General features: G+C 38.8%; 3 protein-coding genes across 7 annotated transcripts; 1 reads left to right on the forward strand and 2 right to left on the reverse strand.

Moving 5' to 3' along the window:
• Positions 1-104: 104 nt before the first annotated feature.
• Top1 (DNA topoisomerase 1) lies at positions 105-9,237 on the forward strand. 2 transcript variants are annotated; one of them, XM_077418919.1, is made up of 12 exons: positions 105-611; positions 946-1,000; positions 2,259-2,646; positions 2,732-3,063; positions 3,139-3,278; positions 3,351-3,548; positions 3,642-3,815; positions 4,141-4,235; positions 5,514-6,487; positions 6,612-7,062; positions 7,461-7,610; positions 7,879-9,237. In XM_077418919.1, exons 1-12 carry the CDS (start codon positions 576-578, stop codon positions 7,979-7,981), a joined length of 3,096 nt encoding a protein of 1,031 aa, XP_077275045.1. In that variant the 5' UTR covers positions 105-575; the 3' UTR covers positions 7,982-9,237. The 2 variants fall into 2 exon arrangements, with proteins under 2 accessions (XP_077275045.1, XP_077275046.1); XM_077418920.1 differs by having other exon boundaries at positions 3,657-3,815.
• Positions 9,238-11,609: 2,372 nt separating this feature from the next.
• On the reverse strand, positions 11,610-12,830 carry LOC143904331 (uncharacterized). Its single transcript, XM_077418928.1, has 3 exons — positions 12,691-12,830; positions 12,228-12,575; positions 11,610-11,965 (listed from the first exon to the last, which is right to left on the reverse strand). The coding sequence occupies exons 1-3, from the start codon at positions 12,824-12,826 to the stop codon at positions 11,610-11,612; spliced, it is 840 nt and encodes a 279-aa protein (XP_077275054.1). The 5' UTR covers positions 12,827-12,830.
• Positions 12,831-15,215: 2,385 nt separating this feature from the next.
• On the reverse strand, positions 15,216-27,108 carry Mxt (Eukaryotic translation initiation factor mextil). Of its 4 annotated transcripts, XM_077418931.1 has the most exons (12): positions 26,888-27,019; positions 26,504-26,579; positions 23,968-24,083; positions 23,642-23,782; positions 23,326-23,495; positions 22,872-23,067; positions 22,494-22,565; positions 21,434-21,494; positions 20,996-21,290; positions 20,315-20,591; positions 19,944-20,065; positions 15,216-18,302 (listed from the first exon to the last, which is right to left on the reverse strand). In XM_077418931.1, the coding sequence occupies exons 3-12, from the start codon at positions 24,074-24,076 to the stop codon at positions 18,189-18,191; spliced, it is 1,557 nt and encodes a 518-aa protein (XP_077275057.1). In that variant the 5' UTR covers positions 24,077-24,083; positions 26,504-26,579; positions 26,888-27,019; the 3' UTR covers positions 15,216-18,188. The 4 variants fall into 4 exon arrangements, with proteins under 4 accessions (XP_077275057.1, XP_077275055.1, XP_077275058.1 ...); XM_077418929.1 differs by lacking the exon at positions 26,504-26,579 and having other exon boundaries at positions 26,888-27,108; XM_077418932.1 differs by lacking the exons at positions 26,504-26,579; positions 26,888-27,019 and adding an exon at positions 25,788-25,927.
• Positions 27,109-27,337: the final 229 nt, after the last annotated feature.

Below are 27,337 nucleotides of genomic sequence, written 5' to 3' on the forward strand. Positions count from 1 at the left end.
GCGTACACTTGGCGAGGGGTGGGACAAGCGGGCGCATGCGCGGTCGCGCGTTTCTGACACTTAGACTGGTTGCGCGGCGTCGCGACGCGCGCAGAAGAGAAGTCCACTGACTGTCCAGTGTCCAGTCCAGTCGTTCGTCGGACGTCGGAGTGTCGGACGTGGGACGGGACGGACGCGGTTACGGGCGGTGGACGGTGGAAGTCACTCTTTCTCTCCTTCCTTCTCGCTGCCCCTCGCCTTCTGCTGCTCCGTCTTTCTCTCGACCTACGAATTCGGCGACGACGACGACGACGACGACGACGACGACGACGACGGACGGGGCGGCGCGGCGTGCGGTGCTGCAGAGACAGAAAAACTGAGGCCGCGCGCTGCTCGTCGGTCGGTCCGAGTCGTGCCGTGTGTGCGTGAGAGTCGTGCGTCGTGCGTTGTACGTGCCGTGCCCAGCCATCCGCTCGGCTCGCGGCTCGCGGCATTCGCGGCTCGCCTCGCTCTGTCGGCAGCGCAGCTGAACCTCGCGGGCTCGCGCCGCAGTCCATCGCTGGCCGCGCCGTACAGGTTCCGTGTGTGTTGGGAAAATGGAGCTCGAGCAGGCGGCGGCGCAGGTGAACCTGGTAAGCGTCGCATTTCCGCATCGGGGCGCGATTCCGCGACCGCGTAGGTACGCGTTTTCGCGTTTAACGGCCGTACGAGCGCTCTCGCCTCTTGGTCGGCCGCGCGCCGACCCGTGGTGCCGACGCGAAATTTTTCTAAGTCCCAAAATGGCGTCTATGCGGCTAAGTCCTATCGTGGCTGAACGCGGACGAGAGCCGCGAGTTCCCGAGACACGAGAGTGCTCGGCTCTTTAAGAGGCCGTTGACGGACGCGCGTACCCCCCCCGCGGTCGACCCCCTTCGTCGCGCTTGACGCGCTTCCTTCCGCGCCTGAATGGCTGCTCGTCTGTTACAGGAGAGGAAGACCAAGGAGAGCGGCGGCGGCAGCGGTGTCTCCGGGAATCATAGTGGTGAGTTCTTTTTATTCTAGCCGCGCGCGCCAGGCAAACGTTGACTGATCGCGGGCGACATGCGGCTGGAGGACCCGTGATGACCCCACCGCGGAAAGGGGGAATCGAACACGTGTCCTGTCTCGTCCAGGGAGGAAGTGCCGGACGGAAGGCGGGATCCGCGATTTTTCCGGCACGCACGGAAAACACCGCTTCTCGGATCCAACGCGAATTTTGCATTTTTCCGAAAGTTCGATTTTCGGTAATTTTTTCCCGACGACAGAAACTCGGGACTTTTTTCGAGAGAATGTCGTGGGTGACGATGCTAAATGCTTATCAAATTCTCCGAGACAAATGTGCCATTGTACCAAGCTGAAAAAAAAACCATGTGATAGAGGCTTTAAAGGGCGCGTGAGTTTTCGATTGTTAGGGCTTTGGTACGTAGAAAAATTTAAGCAGTAAGGAAATCAACGGTATGGATTCGCTACCGCTTCGTCTTAAGCTCTTGACTGTGATTGGCTGATTTGCTTACTGCTTAAGTTTTTCTACGTGCCACGGCCCTTAGTCTTTTTGTAGAAAAATCCAGGGCTGGTATTTATAGTCGGATCTTATTTCAAGACTATAATATCTTAAGATGCTAATACGGTTCTGTGATTGATTAGAGTGACATCTTAAGATTGTACTTAAGACGGTTTTTAAATATAGGAACCGACCATGAATACACCGGCCCAGGTGTTTCTTTCCTAAGAATCTTATTAAATCGGACTAAACGTGTTCTTGGTACTTGGAAAAATAAATATTAGTTTATCGCAAAAAGTTCGATTCCAATTTTAAATTTAATTCATCTATTCTTTATTTGATTATTCTTTCCACACTTTTTTGTGATAAACTAATATTTATTTTGTTTTATTATTATATACTTTATATCACTGGTGGGTAAGAGGGAATAAAACCTTCTTTTTTCTAAATAAAACAAATAGTTTTGCTGGATTTGTTTAAAAAATCTAGGAAAAAAATACAAAAAATTTTTTACAAGTAAAAATCAGATCGGAAGTTTTATCGTGTTCTTGTCGTTGATTCTGGAGTAAAAGCTACGCGTGATACTAAGAAAAATATCAAACCAATTAATTTTGCCGAAACCCTCTCATTATCGATGACAGAATCTGCTAATGCTTTATACAATATAGATTTTACATTTTTTGTTACAGAATTATTCTTTCATATGTAAAATAAATAATTAATTTCTTGTGTATTTCAACGCTATACTTAATTTCCCTAGATCATATCAATGGCATGTCCAATGGTTTCGATAAGAAAAGGGAACACAAGTCGGAGCATAGAGACAAGGACAGAGAACGGTCTCACAAATCGGATCACAAAGACAAAGATCGGAGCAGAGATAAGGAGAGAAATCATAAAAGCGAACACAGGGATAAGGACAAAGACAAGCACAGACATAGCTCCAGTTCCGTTAAGGACAAGGAGAAGCACGATGGCGGTAATAATAAAGATAAGGACAAGGATAAAAAGAGTTCCTCGTCTACTAGTAAGGACAAGGAGCATAAGAGTAGCAGTTCGTCCAGCAAGGATAAGGAAAAGGATAAGGAAAAGAGCAGGGACAAGGAACATCATCACAAATCGAGCTCGAGCTCCAAAGATAAAGACAGGTAAAATGAAAAGGATGTTCCATAAAATAGTATTTTAATGATGTTCCATTACGATATTTGTCTGATGACGATGTATTTCTGCCAGGCATCACAGCAGTTCTAAGGACAAGGACAGCTCAAGCAAAGATAAAGAGAAGGATTCGAAGAGCAAGGATAAAGATAGGCATAGACACAGTAGTTCCTTGAACTCTAGCTCGCGCGACAAAGACAAAGACCGAAGTATCTCAAAGGACGGCAAGAAGCACTCGTCGGAAAAGGACAAGGATAGACATTCCACTTCTCACTCCTCAGGCGATAAAGAGAAGCATCGTTCGTCGGAGAAAGATAAAGACAAGCACAGAGAAAGTTCGTCCAGTGGTAGAGATAAGCACCGCCACGAAAAAGACAAAGATCGCCACCGCCACGATAAGGACAAATGTATGCAGGATTATCTAAATATATTTACGTAATTATTTATTTTGTGCTTTTTAATCACCTGCGGTTAAATTGCAGCTATTAAAAAGCATCGCGAGGAAAAGGAGAAAAAGGATAAAGAAGAGGTTAAAGTAAAAGAAGAACCGAACGTGAAGATGAATCACGCGATTAATCAAGGGTATCATTTTAATATGGAAATCAAGACTGAGATAAAGGAGGTAAGGTTTCGTTTGCGGTTACGTTTCAGAGAATGAATAAAGAGCGAAGTACTGAAATGGATCTTTCTTCAGGAACCTATGTCACAAGACTTGGATGATGACGATGACAGTGGTGGCGAACGACGGCTTTATATCAAGGAGGACTATGACGATGAACCGATGAAGGAAGACGGTAGCATGGACTCGACGGATGGAAACGACACCAGACTGTCGGATCTCCACAATACGACTATAAAGACGGAAGATGACTCTGAAGAGGATAAACCATTGGTAAATTTTATTTTAATTATAAGTTGAACAAAAAAAGAATAATCTTTTAAAGATTATTTAATTTAAAAAATGCTATTAAATATATTGATACAGTTTTCGAGACCAAAGGTATCGTCAAGCGTGAAGAGAAAAATCGAGTCGGACGAAGATGAAGACGTCCCACTGTTGGCGCGCAAAAAATCTAAGAAGGCGGCTAATCTGAAAACCAAGAAGAAGAAACGAAAACATGTAGACGATGACGATTATGACGAGCCTGAAGAAACGCAGGTAATAGATTTTTTCCACATTGTATAAGCTAATCGTATGTTTCGGCCTGTATTACGAGCGGTATTCAGATGTTAATAAAGAATTTACATAAATTTGTAATCCACTTTAATTCGTAGCCAACGTTTCGACCTACTTGGTCTTCTTCAGGGCAACTATTGTTACATTCAAATAACATGTAAATTCTTTATTAACACCTGAATACCGCTCGTAATACAGGCCGAAACATACGATTAGCTTTTGCTTCAGACGAGCGAAGATACTTTTATTTATTGTTAGAATTGTATGTTTATGGTAGAATATGTTTCACACCATTTTTGTTTTGTAGAAACCAAAGAAGAAAAATACAAAGGTGAAAGCAGACGGCGATAGTCCAAGTCCGAGGAAGAAGAAGCAAGAGGAGCAGCAGGAAGTCTGGAAATGGTATGGACACTCACAAAACTTTTCGCGTAAACAGTAACGTGAGAATGCCCCCTTCCCTAATTTTTATTTTATTTATTTCTGCATCCTTTAATGTGATTTGCTCAGCATTTCATGTACGCGTCCAATAGGTGGATTAATTTCTAGGGATAAAATTGATATAAAGTTCCTAGGAAACTCCAATAGAGTAGGATATCGGAACGTCAGCCATTGGGCGGAGTGAGAATCGCTCTTAAGGTGATCCTAAAGCTGTCTGTAATATCTGCACTCGTTTTTAACAATATTTGCTTCGTATAAAAATTCTACAACTTGATGTTACAAAATGAGGGTGCAGATCCATTCAGTAGACATCAAGGAATATCATACCGCGCGCGCGTTTGTAGAATTAGGATGAGACTCCAAACAAAAAAGTTAAGCGAATGTACGATTACGTGAACGTAATGTACGTACATTATCGTACTTTTCGCTTAACTTTTTTGTTTGGAGTCTCAGCCTAATTCTACAAACGCGGTATGATATTTTTTGATGTCTACTGAATGGACCTGCACCCTCATTTTGTAACATCAAGTTATAAAATTTTTATACGAAGCAAATATTGTTAAAAACGAGTGTAGGTATTACAGACAGCTTTAGGATCACCTTAAGCCTTGTGTCCACGATGCTAGAGAATCGCTCCGAGATCTCAGACGGAGGAAGAATTGACCAATCACATTTAAGCAATTCGGCCAATTGATCAATGCAATTGGTTAATTCTTTCTCCGCCTGAGATCTCAGAGCGATTTCTAGCATCGTGGACACAAGGGTTTAAGGCCGTATCCGATGCACGTGCATCCGTTACCCGTGCACGTGTTATATTTTCTAACGACGTCTCGCACCTCGAATCTTCGGTAATTTTTAAATGAAAGATGCGAATGACAGGCGAATGTAATGCGGATCCTTGTAAGAAATGTAGTGGCCCGTTTGTCAACGAGATGTTTATTCGATTTTGGCAGCAACTACAATTACGTAGTTTATAAAACGAAAGAGCAACCGTCGATTTTGAGGTTATATCTGTAGTAACATTGGAGTAACATCGTATCTAACATCGGAGTTTGCAGTTATATTTTCTACCACTTTCTTAATATATGCTCCGTCTTGAAACTTAACATGATCTCTTTTCGTGTATCATTTAACATAATTTATTGTTAATACTTTAATGATACGTGCTTTATATCCCGAAGCATGATCTCTTCTTTGTTGAGTTTTTCGTGTTATTTAACATGATTTATCGTTAAAATTCAGGTGGGAGGAAGAGAAGAAGAGCGATGGCACGAAATGGCATTTCTTGGAACACAAGGGACCAGTATTTGCGCCACCCTACGAACCCTTACCCCCTACCGTAAAGTTTTACTATAACAGCAAGGAGATAAAGCTGAGTGAGGAGACGGAGGAAGTTGCAACCTTCTACGCGCGCATGCTTGACCATGACTACACGACCAAGGCTGCGTTTAACAACAACTTCTTCCACGACTGGCGAGAGGTGATGACCGAGTCGGAGCGCGCCAAGATCACCGATCTGACTAAGTGCAACTTCAAGGAGATGCACGCGTACTTCTTGCAGAAGAGCGAGGAACGCAAGGCTATGACGAAGGAGGAGAAGCAGAAGATCAAGGAGAAGAACGAGGAGATACAGAAGGAGTATGGCTTCTGCACCATTGACGGCCATAAGGAAAAGATCGGTAACTTCAAGATTGAGCCGCCCGGCTTGTTCAGGGGCCGTGGCGAGCATCCCAAGATGGGCAAGCTAAAGAAGCGAGTGTTGCCGGAGGACGTGCTCATTAATTGTTCAAAGGACTCAAATATACCAAAACCACCGGCCGGTCACAAGTGGAAGGAGGTGCGACACGATTCTAATGTCACATGGCTCGCGTCTTGGACGGAGAACATTCAGGGACAGGTGAAGTACGTGATGCTGAATCCATCCAGCAAGCTTAAAGGTGAGAAGGATTGGCAGAAGTACGAGACGGCGCGGAAGCTGGCAAAGTCGATCGACAAGATTCGCTCTGAGTATCGAGATGACTGGAAAAGCAAGGAGATGCGCATTAGACAGCGAGCTGTCGCTCTGTATTTCATCGACAAACTGGCGCTCAGAGCCGGTAACGAGAAGGACGAGGATCAGGCGGATACTGTGGGCTGTTGCTCGTTGCGAGTGGAGCATATCCAGCTACATGAGCAGAAAGACGGCAAGGAATACGTCGTCGTGTTTGATTTCTTAGGTAATAATTGAATTATTGCAATTGTGATACGTAATCAATATACTTATAATTAAAATAGTTTTTTTATCTCTTAATATTATAATATAATATAATTACGTGATTCTATGGAATTAATTATTCACAGGTAAAGATTCTATTCGATATTACAACGAAGTGCCAGTGGAAAAGCGCGTCTTTAAGAATCTGCAACTTTTCATGGAAAATAAATCACCCGGGGATGATCTATTCGATCGTCTCAACACCACTGTGATGAATAGACATCTGAACGAGCTGATGGAGGGTCTTACCGCCAAAGTATTCAGAACTTATAACGCGTCGTGGACGCTGCAGCAACAGCTTGACAAACTAACGGACCCGAATGACACAGAAGCGGAGAAGATTCTCTCGTACAATCGAGCCAATCGCGCCGTCGCCATACTGTGTAACCATCAGCGTTCTGTACCAAAAACACACGCGAAATCCATGGAGAATCTAAAGGCAAAGATTGACGCGAAGAAAGAAGCCATAGCCGATTGCGAGTTGCAAGTAAAGGACGCTAAACGAGACGCAAAACACGGCTCGGTGAAGGAAAAAGTGTATGTTATTTTTTTATTCATATTATACATATACATATATCAAATAATAAATATTATTAGTAATAAATTCATAATAAATAATTAAATTTAAATTAATAAACAATAACTTATTTACGAAGTAAGTTATTATTTATTAATTTAAATTTAATTAGTTATTATAAATTTTGTACATACACAAAGACTCTAGATATATAATTTTAATTTAAATAATATTTTGCTTAAATGTGTAGAGACTGTTCTCAAGTGACACACATTTGACAAACTTATTTACAAATTCTTTTTTTTTCTGTAACACAAGAAAGAAAGAAAGCTAGGAAAAAGTGTGGCTTTGTATATATCTCATGTTTCTATATCGTGCAGCTTGTATGCATGAATTGATTGCATCTATGCTTTTACAGAACATATGAAAAGAAGAAGAAACAATTAGAAAGATTGAAGGATCAGTTGACGAAGCTGGAGGTCCAGGCGACCGACCGAGAAGAGAACAAAGAGATCGCACTGAGTACCTCCAAGTTGAACTATCTCGATCCTAGAATTTCTGTTGCATGGTAAATAAATTGCGTATTTTTATCTAATTTCTTATAATTTTAATATTAATTTTATTATTTTACATTCTTTAGTTTTAACTTTTTATTTCATATATTTACAATTTATCTTTCTTTTATATATTTTATATTTTAATTAAATCTCTTTTCATATCTGTGCTTTTTGTTAATACCGAGACTATACTATATTAAATACTTTTTCTTAATTTTTTAATATTAATACTTCTTTTTTTATCTTCCATGTCTGTATTAAATTTCTATGCTTCACCAGGTGTAAGAAGCACAATATCCCAGTCGAGAAGATTTACAACAAGACTCAGAGGGATAAATTCCGATGGGCAATAGACATGGCGGGTCCTGATTACGTGTTTTAACCCCGTGGGTCATCGTTATCATCGTCACCGTCAACGCGTATCGGCCCACGAGTGGAGTACATCTCCCGCTGACGATGTATCTAGTGAATTTTACGTTCTAACGAGAAGCCAGGAGACTTAAAGTAAGACAAAAAAAGGAATGATGAAAAAAAAAAGAACAGTGTAAACTGTACGAAAAAATTTTTTTACACTTACGTGGTATAAATGTGAGAGTGTGGGAACATATTTTCTATAGGATGATAATACAACGCATGCGTATTAAATCGCGATTGGTATATCTAAAGAGGTGTTAACTTAAATACCGTACGCGGATTCGAGCTTATCTCGGGTCAATCGTACGCGCGTATTTTACCACCGACAAAATGCTATCCACATCGCTAGCGCTCGTTCGTCTCTACGTGCCAGTTCGTGCAAGGCACTCTGACGTGATAATCCATAAGGATGATGATCAAGAGAAAGAACCTCGCGAATTGCGGGTAGCTTTTAAACGAGAATGGGAGGTTTATGAGTTTTATTTTGTTTATGTAGAAATTTATTTTGACCGAAGTAGGAAATTAGCAAACGAATTTGTTCAGGCAAAAAAAGAAAGATCGTTTAAATTTGTTAACGGGCGTGCACGGAGTGCGGCGATTAATCTCGCGAGGAGCACGAGATCGTAGTGAGCGTTTCGCGCCGACTTCGGCATGCGAGAAGCTAATAACTGCGCTATTGTATATATGTAGGACATGGTCGTGCGAGTGAGATGCGAATACAGTTTATGCTATGTCGATATTTAAAAAAAGAAAGAAACAAGAAGAAAAAGGGAAAGGAAGGAAAGGAAACCAATTCTTGGAGCAGGCAGCTGAAGAATTTTGTATTTCCCATTAACGAGCATAACACGAGCGTAATACATACTTGTTTCTCTCATAAATGTATGATAATGTCATTCATTGAATATCACGTTTACATTTTGCAGCATCGTGTCGAAGACATTTATATGTATTCGTAGAACATATTCAATATTGTGCACTCCTTTTTTGATATATAAATGGAATGAAAGCAAAGCGGCTAGCAAATTTTCGTTGGATCGCGATTTGCCCCCCTTATCCTGCAAGCCTACGCGCCTCCAAAAAAAAACTCGATAGTATAAAGAAATGCTGAATATATATATATGTATACATATATATATTTAAGTGAATTACATCGCTTTTAGCGATTTATGTTTTATAAGATGATGTCTCTAGGCTATAAAATAAACGAGAAAATGTATCCCTTAATTTCTTACCGTTATTTGCACATATCTCGCGCGGACCTTGCTCGGAACTGAGTGGAAGGGTTACTAGGCGCACATATACACGCATGTATATACACATACATTTACATAACCATATATATATATATATATATATATATATATATAAATTATATGTATTTGTATGTATATACATATGTACTCATATATATTTTATGCTCACTTGACGATAATAAGCATTAAAAGCGTAGCATTAAGCTTTTCATCTTCACAATCGAATCGCGAAACATTCTGGCGCATGTGCTTAATACATAAGACGTACGCACGTATTATATATACCTAGGAGAGAGATTTCATTTGTCGTGACAATCTCTGCCCCTGTTGCTTTCGTTCTCCGCGAATTTCTTACATTACGAAACCAATTTTAGAGTAGAAACTCTTGTCCTACTTGTAAAAATTACGAAATCAGGCGTCGGATTTACAGAGATCAGGAGAATCTGCGGGACAGACGCGACCTGCGAAATTCCGTGTTCGATTAAGAAAAAAAAAATGTTAGACGCAGACTTACGTGATCTACGTAATTGTATTTTATTGTGTGACGGCGTGTGTCTCGGAAGGAGAGTAAAGGCTGGTTTATAATAGCCGTAACCGTTAACCTAGGCCGGTGCCGTAGAGGCCGTCACCGTAATCTGTTAAAGGGGCGGTTTATAATAGTTCAGTTGACGTAGCTGTTAACGGTCGCAGTCACACCGTAAAACGCATAACCTGTAAGTCACATTTTTTTATATAAATAAATTTAAATTAAAACAATGGATTTTTGTCTAACAGAAACGATGGATTCATCAGAAATTATTGAGTGTGGAATGTTTATAACAATTCTGGGGCTAGCATACGTTGCATATAAAGACGCACCGTTGACTAACAAAATAAGGAGAAAACGCCGTTGGAGTGTACGTCCAATTAATCAAAAAAGGAAGGACACAGGACATTTCCATAATTTATTTAAAGATATGGCGACAGTAGATAATGAACAATTTTTAAATATACAAGAATGTCGCAGACCAATTTCTACAAATTGTTAGGACTTATACAACACAAATTAGTAAAGTGGAGCAGACGTGAGCCTATAAGTCCGGAACATAGGCTAGTTATTACATTATTGTAAGTGATAAAATCTTTTAATTTTTATAATGTTTTGTACAGAATTATATATATTAGTTTCGATGTAAAGAATAATGTAGAATTTATATTATTGCAGCTATTTGTCTCAAGGCTGCAGTATGCAAGTAGTTGCGTGGTCCTTTTTGATTGGAAAAACTACTGTATCTGTAATAATAAAGGAAACTTGTGAAGCAATATGGGATGTTCTTAGTCCCATATATTGCAAACAACCAACAGTCGAAGAATGGAAAGAGAAAGCGAACGAGTTTTACAAACAATGGAATCTCCCTAACTGTTGTGGTGCAGTCGATGGAAAACATATAACAATTCAGGCACCAAAAAAATCAGGAAGTGCTTTTTTTAATTATAAAAAAACATTCAGCATCGTCCTCATGGCCGTTTGTGATGCTGACTACATATTTACACTTATAGACATCGGAGCATATGGCTCGCAAAGTGATGGCGGAGTATTTTCGGAGTCAGCCTTCGGCCGAGGATTGGACTCCGGTAAGATAAAATTACCAGCAAGTACACCATTACCGAACACAGATAAGGATTTTCCATATTATTTTGTTGGAGATGAGGCTTTTCCTCTAAAACCATATATTCTAAGACCTTATCCGGGAAGGAATTTAAATCAAGAAAAACAAATCTTCAATTACCGATTATCAAGAGCAAGGAGAACAATAGAAAATTCATTTGGTATTTTAGCATCGAGGTGGAGAATCTTGCGAAATAATATCATTGCCGAAGTTGATAATGTAGAAAGGATTACCGCTGCTACGATATGTTTACATAATTTTCTGCGCATTTCTGAAAAGAATGACGAACAGCTAGTATATTGTCCTTCAAATTTTTCTGACACTGTTGGAGATAATGGTCATATTAATGAAGGCTTATTTCGACAAGAACAATTAGATAATAGTTTTCAAAGATTAGGACGCATGGGTTCGAATAATCCATCAAGATCAATGATTGCTCTACGTGACAGCATGGCACATTATCTTTCGCACGAAGGGGCAGTTTCTTGGCAGTGGGCACATATTTTAAGAGGATCCAGACCGGGGTGACATTGATAAGATATATATTTAACCAATTTCATTAATTGTCTATATTTAATATAATTAGTTTTGTAAAACAGATGTAATAAAATAATTAGACTTAGAATAGTAATAAAAATTGTACAACACAAATTTGAGATAAAACAATTTATTTTTATATTAAATTATATATGTATTACTGTGTATATTTGGCAATTACTTGCATGATTTCTATTTTGCAATGTATCAAATTCTTATTGTCTAAATTTTTCAAGTCAGCATATATGGAATTACAAAAATTTTTCAAAGAATTATCTTCCGCAGTCAAAGTGTTTCTTTCAGTTACAAATTTTTTAAAAATATCTACGGCTTCATCCATTTTGACTTGTATAGATGCTTTATTTGAGGAACCTTTGTCAGTCGGAGTAGTGGATCTGGAACGCGAGCGTTTTACTGCAGGTGATTGAGTGCTTTCTCTTGAAGAGCGGTCTACAGTTTCTCTTGAAGTCTCGTCCATCGATATTGATACGTCTTCAAAATCCTTATGTGTACCTGGAAATTTAATTAGTATTATTTTTAATGTATTAATACTATGTTTATAATTAAAACAAATTATTTTAATATTTAAAAAAGTAAACAATTAGTGTAGTTTGAAGAATCAATCATCAGCTGTATAAAATCACTCTCTACGACACTTTATACATTTCAATGTAAAACATTTATAATTGCTACAACCGAAAGTGTCTATTATAATAGTATCTATAAAACCAAAGACTTAAAGAAAATTACAAAATTTTGAAATAAAATTGCAAACCAGTTTCATCGTCCAGATGTTCCACATATTCTTTTAATGTTTCATCAAGGTACTCAATATCTTCATAGGTTACTTCTTCATCAACATTGTAGTTCTGAGTCGAATTTTGAGGATCTTTGGCAGAGGAGTCATTTGGCATAGAACATGTAGAATCCTCAGTGTCGTTGCATGGTGACTCGACGTTACCAAATGTCTTTCGTCGTTTTACATGTTCGTGTAAAAATGCCAAAGTTTTCATTAATGGCCATTCTTTCTGATCCGATGCTCCTGATCCTGATCGTATTAATTTGCATCGTTCTTTTGAAAATCGATTTTGTAAGGCAATCCAACGATCTCTACATTCAGAACCTAAATAAAAATTATAATTATTTAATACTGTAATACTTCATCAAGTATAGGAAAATTTTGATGTTGGTATTTCTATGATAATTAATATTTATCAAATATGTTATAATATACTCACTTGATGCTTTCAATTTGTTACCAATAAATTGCCAAGAATTTTCTACGACATTTCTGTCTTTGTAATCTTTTTCTTTCTTGTCGTATAAATGCCGAAATTGTTCGACCCAGAAAATTAAATCCACGTCATTTATCATTGTATCACGTATCTTTTTCTTTTTTGGAGGTGTTTTCTCGACTGAAAGAAACTCAATGCCTTCAACCTCCTATATCACGTATGTCAAAATTAAGGTTATGTGTGATTCTTTCTTTTGACTTTCTGATGGATTCCCCTCAATTTCACTTCTTTTCCGTTGCTTTCACTGGCCGTAGGCCGGTAAAGATAAAGTTGAGTCAACTTTTTGGTTACGGCCAAAAATAACAGATTATTGCCAACCATTATAAACGGTAGTACGAGTTTCCTATCTTCCAACTCTTACGGCACCGGCCTAGGTTAACGGTTACGGCTATTATAAACCAGCCTTAAAAATATCGTCTGTAATTCGCGCTAAAACTAATTTTTAATTTTTATCCTCGCCTCTTTAATTCGGATTCGTCTCGCGCTGTTGATTCGTCGCGATTATTTTGTAAAAAAAAAGAAAGAAAAAAGTCATCGTTATTGTTTCGTTTAGCTTGTACATACGACAAGACGCCGCTTGTTCTCGATCGGTCGAGGATACGTATTTAAGCGATCAACGCTTAGGGAACGAGGAACAAGGAAACGCGAGTCGCGCTCTGTTGACTATTTATCGGTCGGAACGCGACGAACCTATGTTACGTGCGAGCATCATATGCATAATTACTACTAATTAATTATAAGATACACACAAACGTAGATATATATGCATACATCATACATATATACGTAAGTGGGTTCTCAAGGCGCTCCGGATTACATTCCGGGGACTCGCGATCGCGGGGTTTCTTGCGTGTTCATTATCGAAAGGGGTAAAAACATCTCCGATATCGGCGACTCTACCATTTGTTTATTTTCTCGTGTAATGGAAAAAAATAATAGGCTTGGTCTTTTTAGGTGAACTTCTTGCACGGTTTATCTTTTCTCTTTTTCTTTTCACGTTAGAGAGAAAAAGAGAAAAGATGAACTGTATAAGAAGTTCAATTAAAAAGAACAAACCAAATAGACTAACAGCGTCAGTCTAATTCGAATTAATCCTGTTAACTGAACATCGTCGTGCTCTTGTTTTAATAAAAACGAGTGTTTTTCATTAAACTTTAGAGGTTCGCGCAAGACGTCTTACAACGTCTTGAAATTAATATCATATTTTGCATATTCGATTATATGTTAAATATGCATGTTTTTCCTACAACGAATTTCCGTTGTTTAAGAAAAAAAGACCTGTCTAAAGATTAATACTGTTGTTAAATTTACACTCTGGTGAAACAAATTCTTATCCCATTTTTTTTTGAAAATTTTTCGCATTTTAAATTTATGAAGATTTATAATAAGAATAAACTTTTTCAGATTTTAGTTCGTTTTTTTTAATTGTAAAAAAAGATCTTAAATATTTTAGAATTCTAGAAGAGATGTAGATTTTCTCTTCTTTCTGAAAAATGTCCTAAGTTACAAAATTATATAAAAATTCTGAAAAGTTACGCGAAAAATTCTAAGTAAAAATTTCAGGGCGAGATCTATTTCCAATTAGATCCAATGCTGTTAACATTACTTTTTAATCTCACGATACGCTAGAACGGAAAAGATAGCAGAAGAGATCTCTCGTTTTTACTCTCCCGTTATGTTTACGCCACATGTCGCGCTAATTTCTGTGGAAGTAGCGTTATCAGTTATCACGCTGTTATTTATTATGTAATAGGTGCATCATTGTTCACACATACACACACACACACATTACACCACCACACGCAACAGCAGGACAATGATATTATTATATTGATAATTGCGAAGGGAAGAACCAGTTATATATACGCTCTAGCTAGATCATAGCCGAGATTGATTTTAGACTGGACTACGAAATATTGATAATACGATAATATGTATGTTTCCACGAGTAAAAAAAAAATTACATGATAGGCCGCTCGCAATCACTCGCAATACGAATAATAGCAATGTAAATGAATATGTGATGAGAGGAAAAGGGAGAAGAAAAAAAAGGAGGAAAAAATGCAATCGGCGAGCGTGGGCCTTCGTCGAGCACTGCTAAGATTTTTAACTTTTACAAGGAGACTCGAGTATGAGAGAGAGAGAGAGAGAGAGAGAGAGAGAGAGAGAGAGAGAGTGTGTGTGTGTGTGTGTGTGTGTGTGTGTGTGTGTGTGTGTGCGCGCGTGCGTGTATATGCAATTGGTATTTAGTACAATTTTCTGAACCTGCGAGGCCGGCGGGAGATACATAATGTGTATGTTTCAGTGATCACATTTTTCGACATATATTATTATTATTATTATTGGAATAATAAAAGATTAGTACCGGATCGACGCAGTCGACTTTATTACTTTATACATCCAGTTTTCGTAGACGTTCCTCCATCGTACCCGAGAGGGTAAAGAAAAGAGAAAGACAATTACCAACGTATGTGTCTCTGACTTTAATGATTTATTATTATAAACGACAAGGTACAATAATACATTATAGTACTATTACATTACTGCGCAGTTAGTTAGATAGAAATCAATTATGTATGTATATGTATATAAAATTTATATATAAATGACAAATTTTATTTATATATAAATTATATAAATATATATATATAATTTAACCGACGTGTAGTGTAAATAAATATTAAATTGTGTAAAAACTTAAAAATGAACGTAAGTGTCCTAGACATTGTGTAGTAAAGTTTGACTATGCGCGAAGGAAGTCACGTTCCTTGTTCGTGAACACGTGTAGCCAAATTAATTAGATATTAACAATATCGCAGGGAGAATTGGCCTACATTTTTGGACTTTTCGGCAGTATCAAGATCTTTCGTTTCATAAACATCAGAGTTACAAACGTATCGGTAACAATAGCTTGTCCGCTGCGAATTTTTCGATTTTTGAATTGCAAAGTAATATCCGAATCGAGGCTTCTGTCTTCCCAAGAGAAGAATCCCGGCGATTTCTCGGTTCCGACATTTTAAGGAGACATTAACAGAAGCCTTAAATCCGTTATAACGGAAATAAAATAACATTTTACACGCAAGGAACCGTACTTTCTGATAACAATCTTCCTTGCATAATTCTGCGATTGTCTCGTGTTTTATTAAAGTGAGGCATTTTCTCACGCTAATTACACAATAAAATAAACAAAGAGAATTATCGGCTACAGAACGATCCTCACAATACATACTGCACGTAGCACACGAACGCTTCCGTTTAGCGTATATAAAATAATATATATATAAACTCTCGAAAAAAAAATTTAAATTCTTTCTCCTCCGTTCTTTAAAGTTTTTGGTTATTGCGTCACAGCAGAGTAAATACCAAAAAGAAAAATGGTAATTCCTACGTTCAAATAGGTAGACTAGACTATGCTAAATCACGACGCTGCGTTACACGGCGGAATTGAAATCCCCACCGGGTTTTGGGACCGAACTTCCGAATATATTATATTTCCGAATACTTACAAAAGCGCGAGATTTATTCTTATAATGTGTGATCTCTACTTTATTTTCTCCTAACGTAACGTATTAGTCTTTCACAATCTTTTTCCCGTCGAGACCGCGAGAAACGTCTTCTCGATCCGATTAGGCGAGTAGCAAAAAATCGTTATAAATAATCTCGCTTATAAAAGTTAACTCCTCTCCTCTCGAATGCACAATCTTAATTCCTCAGTCTAACGCTACTAATCCTATCGAACTACATGTACGAAAGTTAACAGCTGTCTTTCAATGTGCGGTTTCAACAAATCTGATCTTGTTTAAAAATAAAAAGAAATAACCACGCTTGTATAAATATAAAAATTAAAAAGAAAAAGTTCAATGATCGAGCATTAATAGATGTTAAACCATATAATTAATTAACATATATACAAATAACGGATAAAACCAAATAGCTATACCATTGGTGTTGCAAAACATTTAATTATTTAATCAATCGATTTCGAGCTTTTTAAAGCTTCCTTCAATTCCAAACAAATCCGTTGTTGTCTTTGCCTTGCCCGGTCGTAGCGCCTCATTAACGCGATGATTTTATTCCTCTTGGAACCAAGCAACGTGATCTACCAATTTTTTGACTTGTTTATCATATAACTCCTGTAGAGAACCGGCTTGACCGCCTGATTTATTCGCCAAATAGCTCTACTATCTACAAGAAGGATTGCCTGTCAGATTGAAGGGTTTTCATTTTATGAATTCTTCTCCGGTAATGGATGTCATTATGAATATGATGAGACCATTCATGAAAAAGCAGTTGATGGATATGTTTCATATCCATACCACGACTACCACGAGCGACACTCTGGAGAAATTCATACCGTTCGAAGTTCTTCCGAATGAATCAGGCGGTCAAGTCGGTTCTCTACTGGAGTTACATGATAAACAAGTCAAAAAATTGGTAGATCACGTTGCTTGATTCCAAGAGGAAGAAGGTCATCGCGTTAATGAGGCGTTACAACTGGGCAAAGCAAAGACAGCAACGGATTTGTTTAGAGTTAAAGGAAGCTTTAAAAAGCTCGAAATCGATTGATTTGAACAATTAAATGTTTTGCAACACCAATGGTATAACTATTTGGTTTTATCCGTTATTTGTTATATATGTTAATCAATTATATGGTTTAACATCTATTAATCCTTGATTATTGGCCTTCTTCTTTTTAATTTTCTGATCTTGTTTCTTTCCTTTTCCCCTTATCATTAATAACCTAACGTAACATTCTTGCGCGTTTGTCGAGATTTTCTGCGGCAGAATGTTGCACAAGTCGTGTGCGTGCCGTACAATATCGGCTTCTTCTTCCTTTGTTTAATGGCACCCGCCTCTTGTTAGTGACGTTACGGCCAATATCTTGTTGTAAATGTAAGTTTAAGGGGCGGAATTTCGTAACACTCGGAAATGTGTATATGCGTATGCGCGTATGTATAATTGTGTATGTATGTCCGCGGTGTCTTACTCGGGTTAATGCCATAGGTTCGTTGAGCCCAAGGAACTGCGCGGATCACTTCCCCCTGCGGCCAGTACAATATCGGCGCGGTTCGAAAACAACATGTAATCGATCGAAAAGACGAACAATGTACGATAATTCTTTCGTACTAATTTTTTTTTAATCGAACGTTTTTTCACTCTAATGACTAGCATGTCAATTGCACGAAGCGCGTGCCCGACAATTCGCGTTTAGGTGCATCTCCGTGAATGCTTGGCGAAGACGTCTTTTGATATTCTCTTCGAGATATCGTCAACGAAACTTTTTCGCCTTCTTCTCGAGGAAAATATCTTTTCTTGTCCTCTTCTTAATCTTATTACGACCGACAAGACCGTTACAGCACACACACGTCGTTCTCTGAAAATTTCTCGTTACTAAGGTGGGAGAGGATAACGGGAGGGAGGCGACAAATTGACCTCCGGCCTCACTCGGGATCGGTTTCCGCTTCGCTAATCGGCAATATCGCAACGGGACCAGCGGCTGCTAGCTTTGCTTTGTACGCCTCCGGTTCGAACCAGCGAATCGGACTTCTGAATGCCTGTCAAGAGAAAGAGATTAGTTGCCGGGCGAGTCTCGCGATACAAGTAAGAAAGCAATAAAATTCCCTTACCTTACCTTGTTATAAGCAGCATGCTTCGATTCGGTTGAAAAGCCGTGTTAAATTGCTCACGTGAGGACACATGCAGACGGTAATTGTAAGTCTACACACGTTCACAAGCGTACTTTACACGAGGCCTTCCTACTTTAGCAATTGACGTATATGTAGTGAAAATATCGTGTATTCTGAAATGTTAGTAAACTGACTCGCGCGCCTTTCTTTTTCGCAGACTTTGCAAGCACATGTCTAAGCAAGTATGCCAGCTGTCATGTAAACTGCGCTTGTTTACGAAGAATGCGCAGAGAGCAAGACTCAGCGGATTTTGCAATACTCATTTATTAATACAGCGTGGTATGTGAGTTTAACACACAACACTAGTTTTATTAGTCTAGTCTTATTAGTTTCTTTGTATACAAGATCAAATAAAACAATCTCGTATTAAACTCCTCAGAAAGAGAGAGAAACAAAAATATAAAAAAAATAAAGTTCTTTAACTATATGAACAACATAATATAGTGATATAAGAAAAAAACAGTTTAAAAACATATCTTAGTGTATATCTCTAAATTCGAGACGTAGGAACATAGACTTTCAAATTTCGGTACAAAGAATAATACAGTATAAAACTTTGTACGCAATAAATACTGAATACCATGACTGTTTCACACAACAAGCCAATTGAGTCTTAGATAGCCCTTCGAGGGGTGAACACAAAATGTTTTTTAATCACATTTTGCGACTATGATGATTTGTACAAATCCATTCAGTCAATTAATCGCGCAGGTTTAATGCGCAAAGTCTTTTTGAAACTAATTGTAAACGCGTAAACAATGTAAAAAAAATATATGTGTATCACATACTACGAAACTCACAATCTCTTTGGTCTTGAGTAACTTTCAAAAATTTGTCGTCTCCTATTATTGCAAAAGATCTAATCTCTAATTACAATGTCACGCATATCGCGAGGAAACTTCTAAAGTCTTTTAATACGCGAGATACAATTGAGATTCACACGTTCATGATAATCTTCATTAAATTCTCTCTTCGATTAATCGTTAAATACAACCTGGTCTCATCTTCTTCGTAAAAAGCATATTCTCTTGTGGAGAGAAAGAGAGAGAGAGAGAGAGAGAGAGAGAGAGAGAGAGAGAGAGAGAGAGAGAGAGAGAGAGGAAGAGGAAGAGGGAGAGGGAGAGGGAGAGGGAGAAGGAGAGAGAGGAAGAGAGAGAGAGAGAGAGAGAGAGAGAGAGAGAGAGAGAGAGAGAGAGAGAGAGAGAGAGAGAGAAAGAGAGAGAGAGAATACGGAGACCTGACTGTGATCGATGATTAAACGAAGCAGATCTCATTTCCGTTCCTCCCCTTACTGAATGCATGCGGTTATGGAATACCGCAATTAATCACACTCGTAACAAACTCGCATCCTCGGAAACGCGGACTCCTCTCCCGGCGGGGCGTTAATGTATATGTGAGTATTATGGATGCGTGTTGTACACAAGAATATTAAACCGCGACGTTACAGGGAAGAGTAACGCGGAAGGTTTTGCACGGTATATGATTGGCGTTTCTGTCGCATAGCGGTACCTTACGGACTATATTGGGACATTCCTTCTGTATGCGCGCCCAATCGGTGGGGGGCCGCTTCGCGTACGGGCCCGACGCGCACAGCAGCAGAAACTCGTACGTAAGTTCTCTCGCTTCTGGAACTAAATAAATAGAAACAAGATGGAATCATAAGGCATTGATTAAAATTTATTTATTTTATTGTGTATTGAGACTGACCAGTTTTACATTTTAAAACCGATTAGACTAAATTTTATTTCAGTAAAATTAAGAACAACGTAAATTGCACGAAAACGAGAATTTCTTGAGTTTTTTTCATTATAATCATAAACTACCCACTTATGATTATAATGTTAAATATAATATTACATTTTGTTTTTATATTTGAATACCTTGTTGAGTCGAGCCTCGCTCTTCAGAGATCGGACGAGGCTTGTAAGTTTCTTCGCTTTCCGAAGAGGTCGTGGCGCTATCCACACTTAACTCTCGGCCTAGAGAAGCAGGAGCGTTTACATTGTCCAATGGCGACAACGGCGTACGGGGAACAATGGGGGTGGATGTGGTAGTTATGGTGAAGTTGGGTTCGTCCTCGTAATTAAAGTACTCTATCCCGCTGGTAAAGTTCTCAGGGTCGCCCAAAAAGTGTTCGTCCAGTACCAGTTTTGCCGTCTGTAGATTATCCAGTTCACAAAAATTATACATGAATAAGTGCTGGTCTACAACCTTGCCTTATAGGATATTTAAGCTCTAAACCGTAAGAAATTGACCAATCACAATGGAATGTGAGGCGAATACTCGATTGTGATTAGTCAATTTTTTACGACTTAGAGCTTAAATACTCTTTAAAGCAAGGTTGTAGACCAGCATTAAAGCAGACAGAATACATAAAATAAAAAGAATATAAATGGAATTAATAGAATTATATGCTGATTAATATAAATTTAATCTTTAATTTATCAGCATTTAAATTTAATTAAATACTGCAGTTTATTTAGATGTTAACACCTGAACTTAATCTCCAGTTTAATAAAATTATATAAATCATACAACAACGTGTACGATTTTATTATTACCCTGACGAGGTCGAGATTGCAGCCCGTAATTTTGAGGGACTGGTTACCAACGGTGACGGTGTACTTGTATTCGCCTATGCTGGCGTCGTTGGTGGAGAGACTGTGCAGGAGGGACGAACGTAGACGAGAGTTGTGTTGCTGACTCTGTTGCAGACGATTGCTCTCGTCCGACGCGCTGCTGTTGAGCGAGGAGCTGGAGCCGCCCATTGCTCCTTTTTCGCCGCCGGAGCTCTGCTCCAGTCTCACTGGCGATGCATTTCGTTGTATCGTATCTTTGATTAAATCCTTCGCATAACTAAGAACGTTAAACGCTGTTATTAATAACAACTCGCTAAATGTGCCGTTATTAAGTAGATCTTAGGCATGGAATACATTTATTATTAAACTTCTATTAGTAATAAACTTCTACTTTATTGTAAATATATTATTTAGACATACTGAATCTTGTCCTCGGACGTTCCCGTGATTTGGACAAGTCGTTCTTTAGCTCCAGGGTTCACTACAAACCAAGATACTCAGTATCAGTGGTGCAGTTTTGTCAATATTGATATTCATTGAAAAAAATCATATGGTAGTTGCCGTTAACATAACATCTTTTAACACAAGTCCAATGGCACGGTTAATGTGTTAAACAAGATGTGATATTAAATACTTGTTAAAATATCGCCAAAGCAAGGTAAGTACAATATACAACGTATTTTAAAAAATATTTAGATATATGTATGTAAAATCACATTCAAATGTAAAACAGACGTCTCACATGTTATGCGATATTAACGAAAACGTCAAAGTATTAATGAAATGCCAACCTTTCTATCCACGTGGGACCCGCGATATATGATCGATTCGTCGACTGGGCGTTAATAAACTGGTAATACAATATAATATCTTTATTCGGCTCTTAAAGCTGCGAACGTAACGCACTACATTCGTATGTTTCACTCATCGGGCTGTAGAGATGCATTCCACAATGGTTGATATAAATTGTACGCATTAGGTTGATCGAGAGAAAAATGACTATTTCATCTCATATAATTTTAACAGAACAAAAAAGGAAACAAGGAAAAAGAATGTTTTTATCAACTTAATCCTTGCGAAGTGTAACACATGTCGATTTGTGTCATCACGTGAAAGAAAGCTGATGTGCTTTGCATTTTCTCGATTAGTAGATCAAGTTGCAAAACTAAAACACTAAACTTAATAGTGGCCTAATCACGCTGGTTAGATAATAGCTTTGTCATGCAAACTAAGAGTGACCGGATAAAAAATATTGGCTGCCATTTTTTATCACAGATATGAATATTTTTTTTACATACGTATGATATTTGAACAATAGTCAATATAAATTTGCCGCGTCAAACTTGATAATGTAAGAGAGGATTAGGTGTTTTTGTGGAACAAGAGAGAGCCTCGTTCGACCGATTAATACTGTTCTTGCGATGCAATGAGCACAAAATGCTATGACAAGCCATTGGCAGATCATTCATTTGCTTTTTACCTCGCTGGAAGGAGATGATCGTCTGGCTGAGCTCTTCAATCATGTGAACCCGCCGCCCTTTTATTCCCATCACTGTATTTTCGTACGAATTATTTAACAATAAAAACATAATCGGGCCAACATAATCGGGAAATCAAAGTCGGTTGATTAAAGGTCTAATACAACCGATTGGTTTCGTTTTACGTAAAAATCAGGTCATCTTCATCTCACAAACAATCCCTATCTATCGTATCGCGACGTTACTAAAATTACTGTAAACAACTTGCAAATAACGTAATAAAAACATTACATGGGTTATACATTTTGATCCATAAGAATCGAACCTGCTCAATTAATAATGGAAACTTCGTACAACGAGAATAAAAGCAATTAAATTACCTTTTCCCGAGTCGCTGTTGCGAATGACAACCTCGTCTTTGCAATAGTTTTTCCCCGGTATGCGTGTAGGCTTGGCGAACTTTCCGCTATTCTTGATCACTTCCCCGGGCCCCAAGATCGGTGCCGAGGTGGGTGAAGTCATTGTCAATAACGGGGACGACAAGTTCGTAGGTGTATCGGGTACCGCTTCGGTCAGCTAGAAAGAAACAGCATTATTTTATTCAATGTTAAATAAAAAAGTTCAATAAGATTTTTTTGTAAATATTTTAAGATTATATATTGAAACGCTAAGAATGAAAGCTGTTTAAATAATATCCAAAAAATTTTAATTGCAAGCTTTTACTCTCACCAAGTATAATTATTACTCTTGTATCTGGCTTGCATGTCTCAAATATAATTTCGAAAAGTTACGTAAATGTAAAGAAAATACGAGTAAGTTTTTAGGGTTACCTACATTGTCTAGATGCGACAACTTCTGCATGTAATATACGTCCATCGAATCGGTGTGACGCCATTGTTTCGCTCGTAGCTCGATAAGTTCCAGCAGATGAACCCTGGTCGTCAGATCTAATCTGTCGTCCTGGCTCCCATTTCTGATCGCCACAAAAGCCCGGTCCAGCTGATCTAAAAAATTATTCACAAAAATCATCCTTTATTTAAAAGCATGTGGAATGAAATCTATCATCGAAAAACATGAAAGAATTACTCTTCATGTAAACTACTGAGCTGGCTTTCAAGTTACGTTTTATGTACAAGAAAGAATTATTTACCTTTGTAAATAGCTTCTAACTGGTTGGCATACAGTTTCAGGTGACTACACATAGAAATCACATTCATTTGCAGCGTTCGGTCATGGAAGCCGTTGGTCAGTTGCATTGCAACATTGTCGATTAGGGACACTATATCCTCTACTGAAAAGTCAAAAGAAAAAAAAAGGGTTTACAAAAAGAATTGTCATCGATCTAATTTGGGAAAGAATAAACGCAGCTTATGAACATATTCAATTTACAAGAAAATGATTATATCTTTATAAAAGACTGCCGTCGCAAGAGATCGTAAGTTTTGTCAAAACGAGAATAAATACAAAAAGATTTACCAGTCGTGATCCGCCCATCGACGGTCGAGTTGCGCTGGTTAAGCTTAAGCGGCCGTGGTTTTTCGAGCTTCTTTACGCTCCTGGCTCTGTTCAATTGTGCGGTAGCCATTGTGATCCTGCAACAAAGACATTACATAAAAGGAAACTTGAACGCTCAATATTTATATTCAAAATTATAATTTTCATATTATAATTTTTACGATTTAAATTGCCCGGTGTACGTATACATTAATTGGTATCATTTGATACATTGTTAGTAAAAATATATTGTACTTGTGTACTTGATATACTAGCGTCAATCGTTTGACGTAGAACCGCTTGTTATAAAGAGAAAGTATCGTAGACTGAATGAAAGTTTCGTTCCGAGGAGGCCAAGGTTTCATCACCGCCTTTCAATAAACTCATTTCTCCCGGCGCAAATTAAGCAATATAATACTCCAAAATCGGACTCTTTCGCAAGGTAAAAGTCTTTCGAAACGCAAAAGACGACGGTGAGTCGTTATTATCTCGCCCAAGTCGTCGCGGCGACAGAAATAATTTAATTTGCGGCGTCCACGTCGTCGCGTAGGGAGAGGACGAATCGCGGAGCAAAACAGAGAGCCGGCGGCGTGGTGGAGCGGTGGTGGAATCCCGGATTCTTCGCCCTTGCCACCCTCGTCCTCCAAAAATACACATTCGTCGGCGCGACACACGTGCAACGGGCGCGTTTGCCGCGCTAATCGAGCTATAAAAATTCGAAACCAAATCTTTCGCGCCTCTATTAGGAAATAATACATCCATATATGTATAATTGCGAGAAATAACATATAATCTCGGACAGCTAAGTCTATCGACAACAGGGTTATGCAGAGTGTCTGCTATAAAAGTCGACAAAAAAATTACAGATTTAATATGGGATTTAACATGTATACAATGTCGACAGAATGCTGACAGAAATTTAACGAAGTTTGTCAACAAAGCAGTCCGTATGGATTGTTTACGACTACTTTACGTATTGCTTACATTATGTATACACGAACTTTTTCCATGTAGACAATATAACTAATGTAAATTATTGTGAACTGAATGATTGATTTCTTTAAACTGTATTTTTGCAGTCCTACAAAAATAATTTTAAATTAGATTAGATTAAAGATGCACTTCAGTTATAATTTATTTATTAACTGTACTGAAATGAAAGATATATGATGCTAATATAAAAACATTATTATTTATGTTGAGCAATAGTTTTTTATCATGGAATATGCACAATGTTTATTTTTTTTCTATAAGTATAAACTCAATATCTTTTTAAAACCATTGTTATTAATTTTTTATAGTTCTAAAAATTGTGCCCAAACTGAATAATAGTAACTAAAAATAAAAATGCAAACAAAATCTGAATGTTTTTAATGAATAGATTACTAATTGTTTATATGACACATAAAACATAAATTTACATTGTATACATGTAGATGTAGATTATTATATTTCATGCGTAAACCCGCAACAAAGTACGATGGCGAAGATCAAGCAGATTTTGACATACTTTCTACACAATTTGACGTAGATTGGCGACAGAATCTGGAGATTCCGATGGATGCTGTTCGATCTCTGCCGTCAATCTGCCGTTAAGCCCTGTGTCCACGTTAGAAATCGCTCCGAGATTTTGGACAGAGACAGAATTAACCAATCGCCAATTAGCCAATTGCCGAATTGGTTTAAATATGATGATTTTTTTCTCCCATTTCTCCATCCAAGATCTCGGAGCGATTCTAGTATTGTGGACACAAGGCTTTAAGTTATGACGGCAGGCTCCGCCGGCAAAACGTGATGCTTACACGAGATTGATGCCCGATTTATTAGCAATTTCATCAAGTTATAACGGCAAGCTCCGCCGGCGAAACACGGAGCTTAATCCGGGCGTAATTGATGCCGATTTGCAAGCAATTTCCGATCGAATCTGCTGCCAATCCGCTGGCACGCTGTGAACAATTTGCTCATTGTTAATCATGATTACATTGATATGAATAATTAATAAGCTTGATTAAAAAAATTACTGTATAAATAATTCATACCTGCATAATTTATGTAATCTATATAAGTAGTACAATGTCCATATATGTATACATATATGTATATATGTATACACTCGTCATTAAATTCGCCGAACTCAAATCTAATCACATAAACTTAGTGCACGAGTAAGTAATACGATATTCAAGGAGTACCCCACGTTTTGCGTTCTAGCAATTCTCCCCGGAGGGAGGGAGGGAGAAAGAGGAAGACGCAAAATATATAAGCAGGTTGATTTGCGGGGGCAGGCATTTCTTGTAAATATTTTTCCGCGAGAGAAACTGTTGTGAGGGTGGGGGGGCGGAGGGAGGGAAGAGACAATAAAGATGCGAAAGAATAGGGAAAGGGGGTGACATCGCCGAGCGGGAGAAGTCGGAAGGAGGGGAGATAGAGACGGACAACAACATTAAACATTAAAAGCCGACGGTTCCGGCTACACTTTCCGGCACCTCGTACGCCCGGCGATATACGACAAACTTACGTATATCTTCGCGCGTTGGTGAGAGAAAAGAACCAGGAATACGGAGTGCAGACGGGGTGCAACTAGGCAAACGGATCTATTAGTATAACAGACAGAAACGGAGAAATTATTTCTGGCGTTTTCGTGCGCGTATGTACATACATACGTATGCATGTATTGCGCTCACGCGCGCGCAAGCATGTATGTACAAGCACACGTACGCGGCCATGAGGCACGCATGTACAACGAGCGCGCGAATGAGAACGCACTTGACGCACTGGCGAACGGGAAAACTCTCCCCCGCGGAATTCCGGATATGGAAGTGTCCGGAAACGGGAAAGCCGCGACGATGACGAGGGACGCACGCGACGGAGGCGGCGCGGAACACGCACGGTTGGGACGTACCTTTCGCGAGATCCACCGTCCCGGTCGGCCGTACCCAAACGGATCAACGACACGCAGATCGTCCGTCCGGTTGGGATCGCGAAGACGTATGCGTCGACGACGTCGACGTGCGCCGCGGCCGCGAAGATATTTGTCGAGAGGTCCCCCTGCTGCTGAGAACTGGCAGCTGGCAGCCAGTGCCGCCAACGGCGACGGTAAAGGTGCCTTTTCATGCTGACGCTCGACGCTCAGGGTGCCATTACATGGAGCGCGGAAACGCGGAAGCGCGAAACAGAATGGTAACATTCTAGGATTCCGCGTTTCCGCGAGTTGAGGGTAATGAAACTGCTGCTTTTCTGTAAGAGCTGCAAGTTGATTGGCTTAAACCGAAACTTGGACCAAGTTCTTGCATCGTGGACACCGGGCATTAGCTCCGCCGATTTTTCGCGATCGATATAAATGTCAAATAAT

Source organism: Temnothorax americanus, unplaced genomic scaffold (assembly GCF_048541705.1).
Source record: "Temnothorax americanus isolate GAGA-0224 unplaced genomic scaffold, ASM4854170v1 Scaffold50, whole genome shotgun sequence".
Taxonomy (NCBI): domain Eukaryota; kingdom Metazoa; phylum Arthropoda; class Insecta; order Hymenoptera; family Formicidae; genus Temnothorax; species Temnothorax americanus.

Bases quoted from the DNA above. Each gene is read 5' to 3' on its own strand.
- Mxt (XM_077418929.1), bottom strand. From the start codon at position 27,099: ATGAAAAGGCACCTTTACCGTCGCCGTTGGCGGCACTGGCTGCCAGCT. The intron at 23,783-23,967 runs GTAAATCTTTTT...TTGACTTTTCAG, and splicing joins CGATGGGCGGATCACGACTG to TAGAGGATATAGTGTCCCTA. The intron at 18,303-19,943 runs GTACCGCTATGC...TTCTCTTGACAG, and splicing joins GTCCCAATATAGTCCGTAAG to GCATTCAGAAGTCCGATTCG.
- Top1 (XM_077418919.1), top strand. From the start codon at position 576: ATGGAGCTCGAGCAGGCGGCGGCGCAGGTGAACCTG. The intron at 3,279-3,350 runs GTAAGGTTTCGT...ATCTTTCTTCAG, and splicing joins TCAAGACTGAGATAAAGGAG to GAACCTATGTCACAAGACTT. The intron at 4,236-5,513 runs GTATGGACACTC...GTTAAAATTCAG, and splicing joins CAGCAGGAAGTCTGGAAATG to GTGGGAGGAAGAGAAGAAGA.
- LOC143904331 (XM_077418928.1), bottom strand. From the start codon at position 12,826: ATGATAAATGACGTGGATTTAATTTTCTGGGTCGAACAATTTCGGCAT. The intron at 12,576-12,690 runs GTGAGTATATTA...ATTTTTATTTAG, and splicing joins TAACAAATTGAAAGCATCAA to GTTCTGAATGTAGAGATCGT. The intron at 11,966-12,227 runs GTTTGCAATTTT...TTAAATTTCCAG, and splicing joins ACATCTGGACGATGAAACTG to GTACACATAAGGATTTTGAA.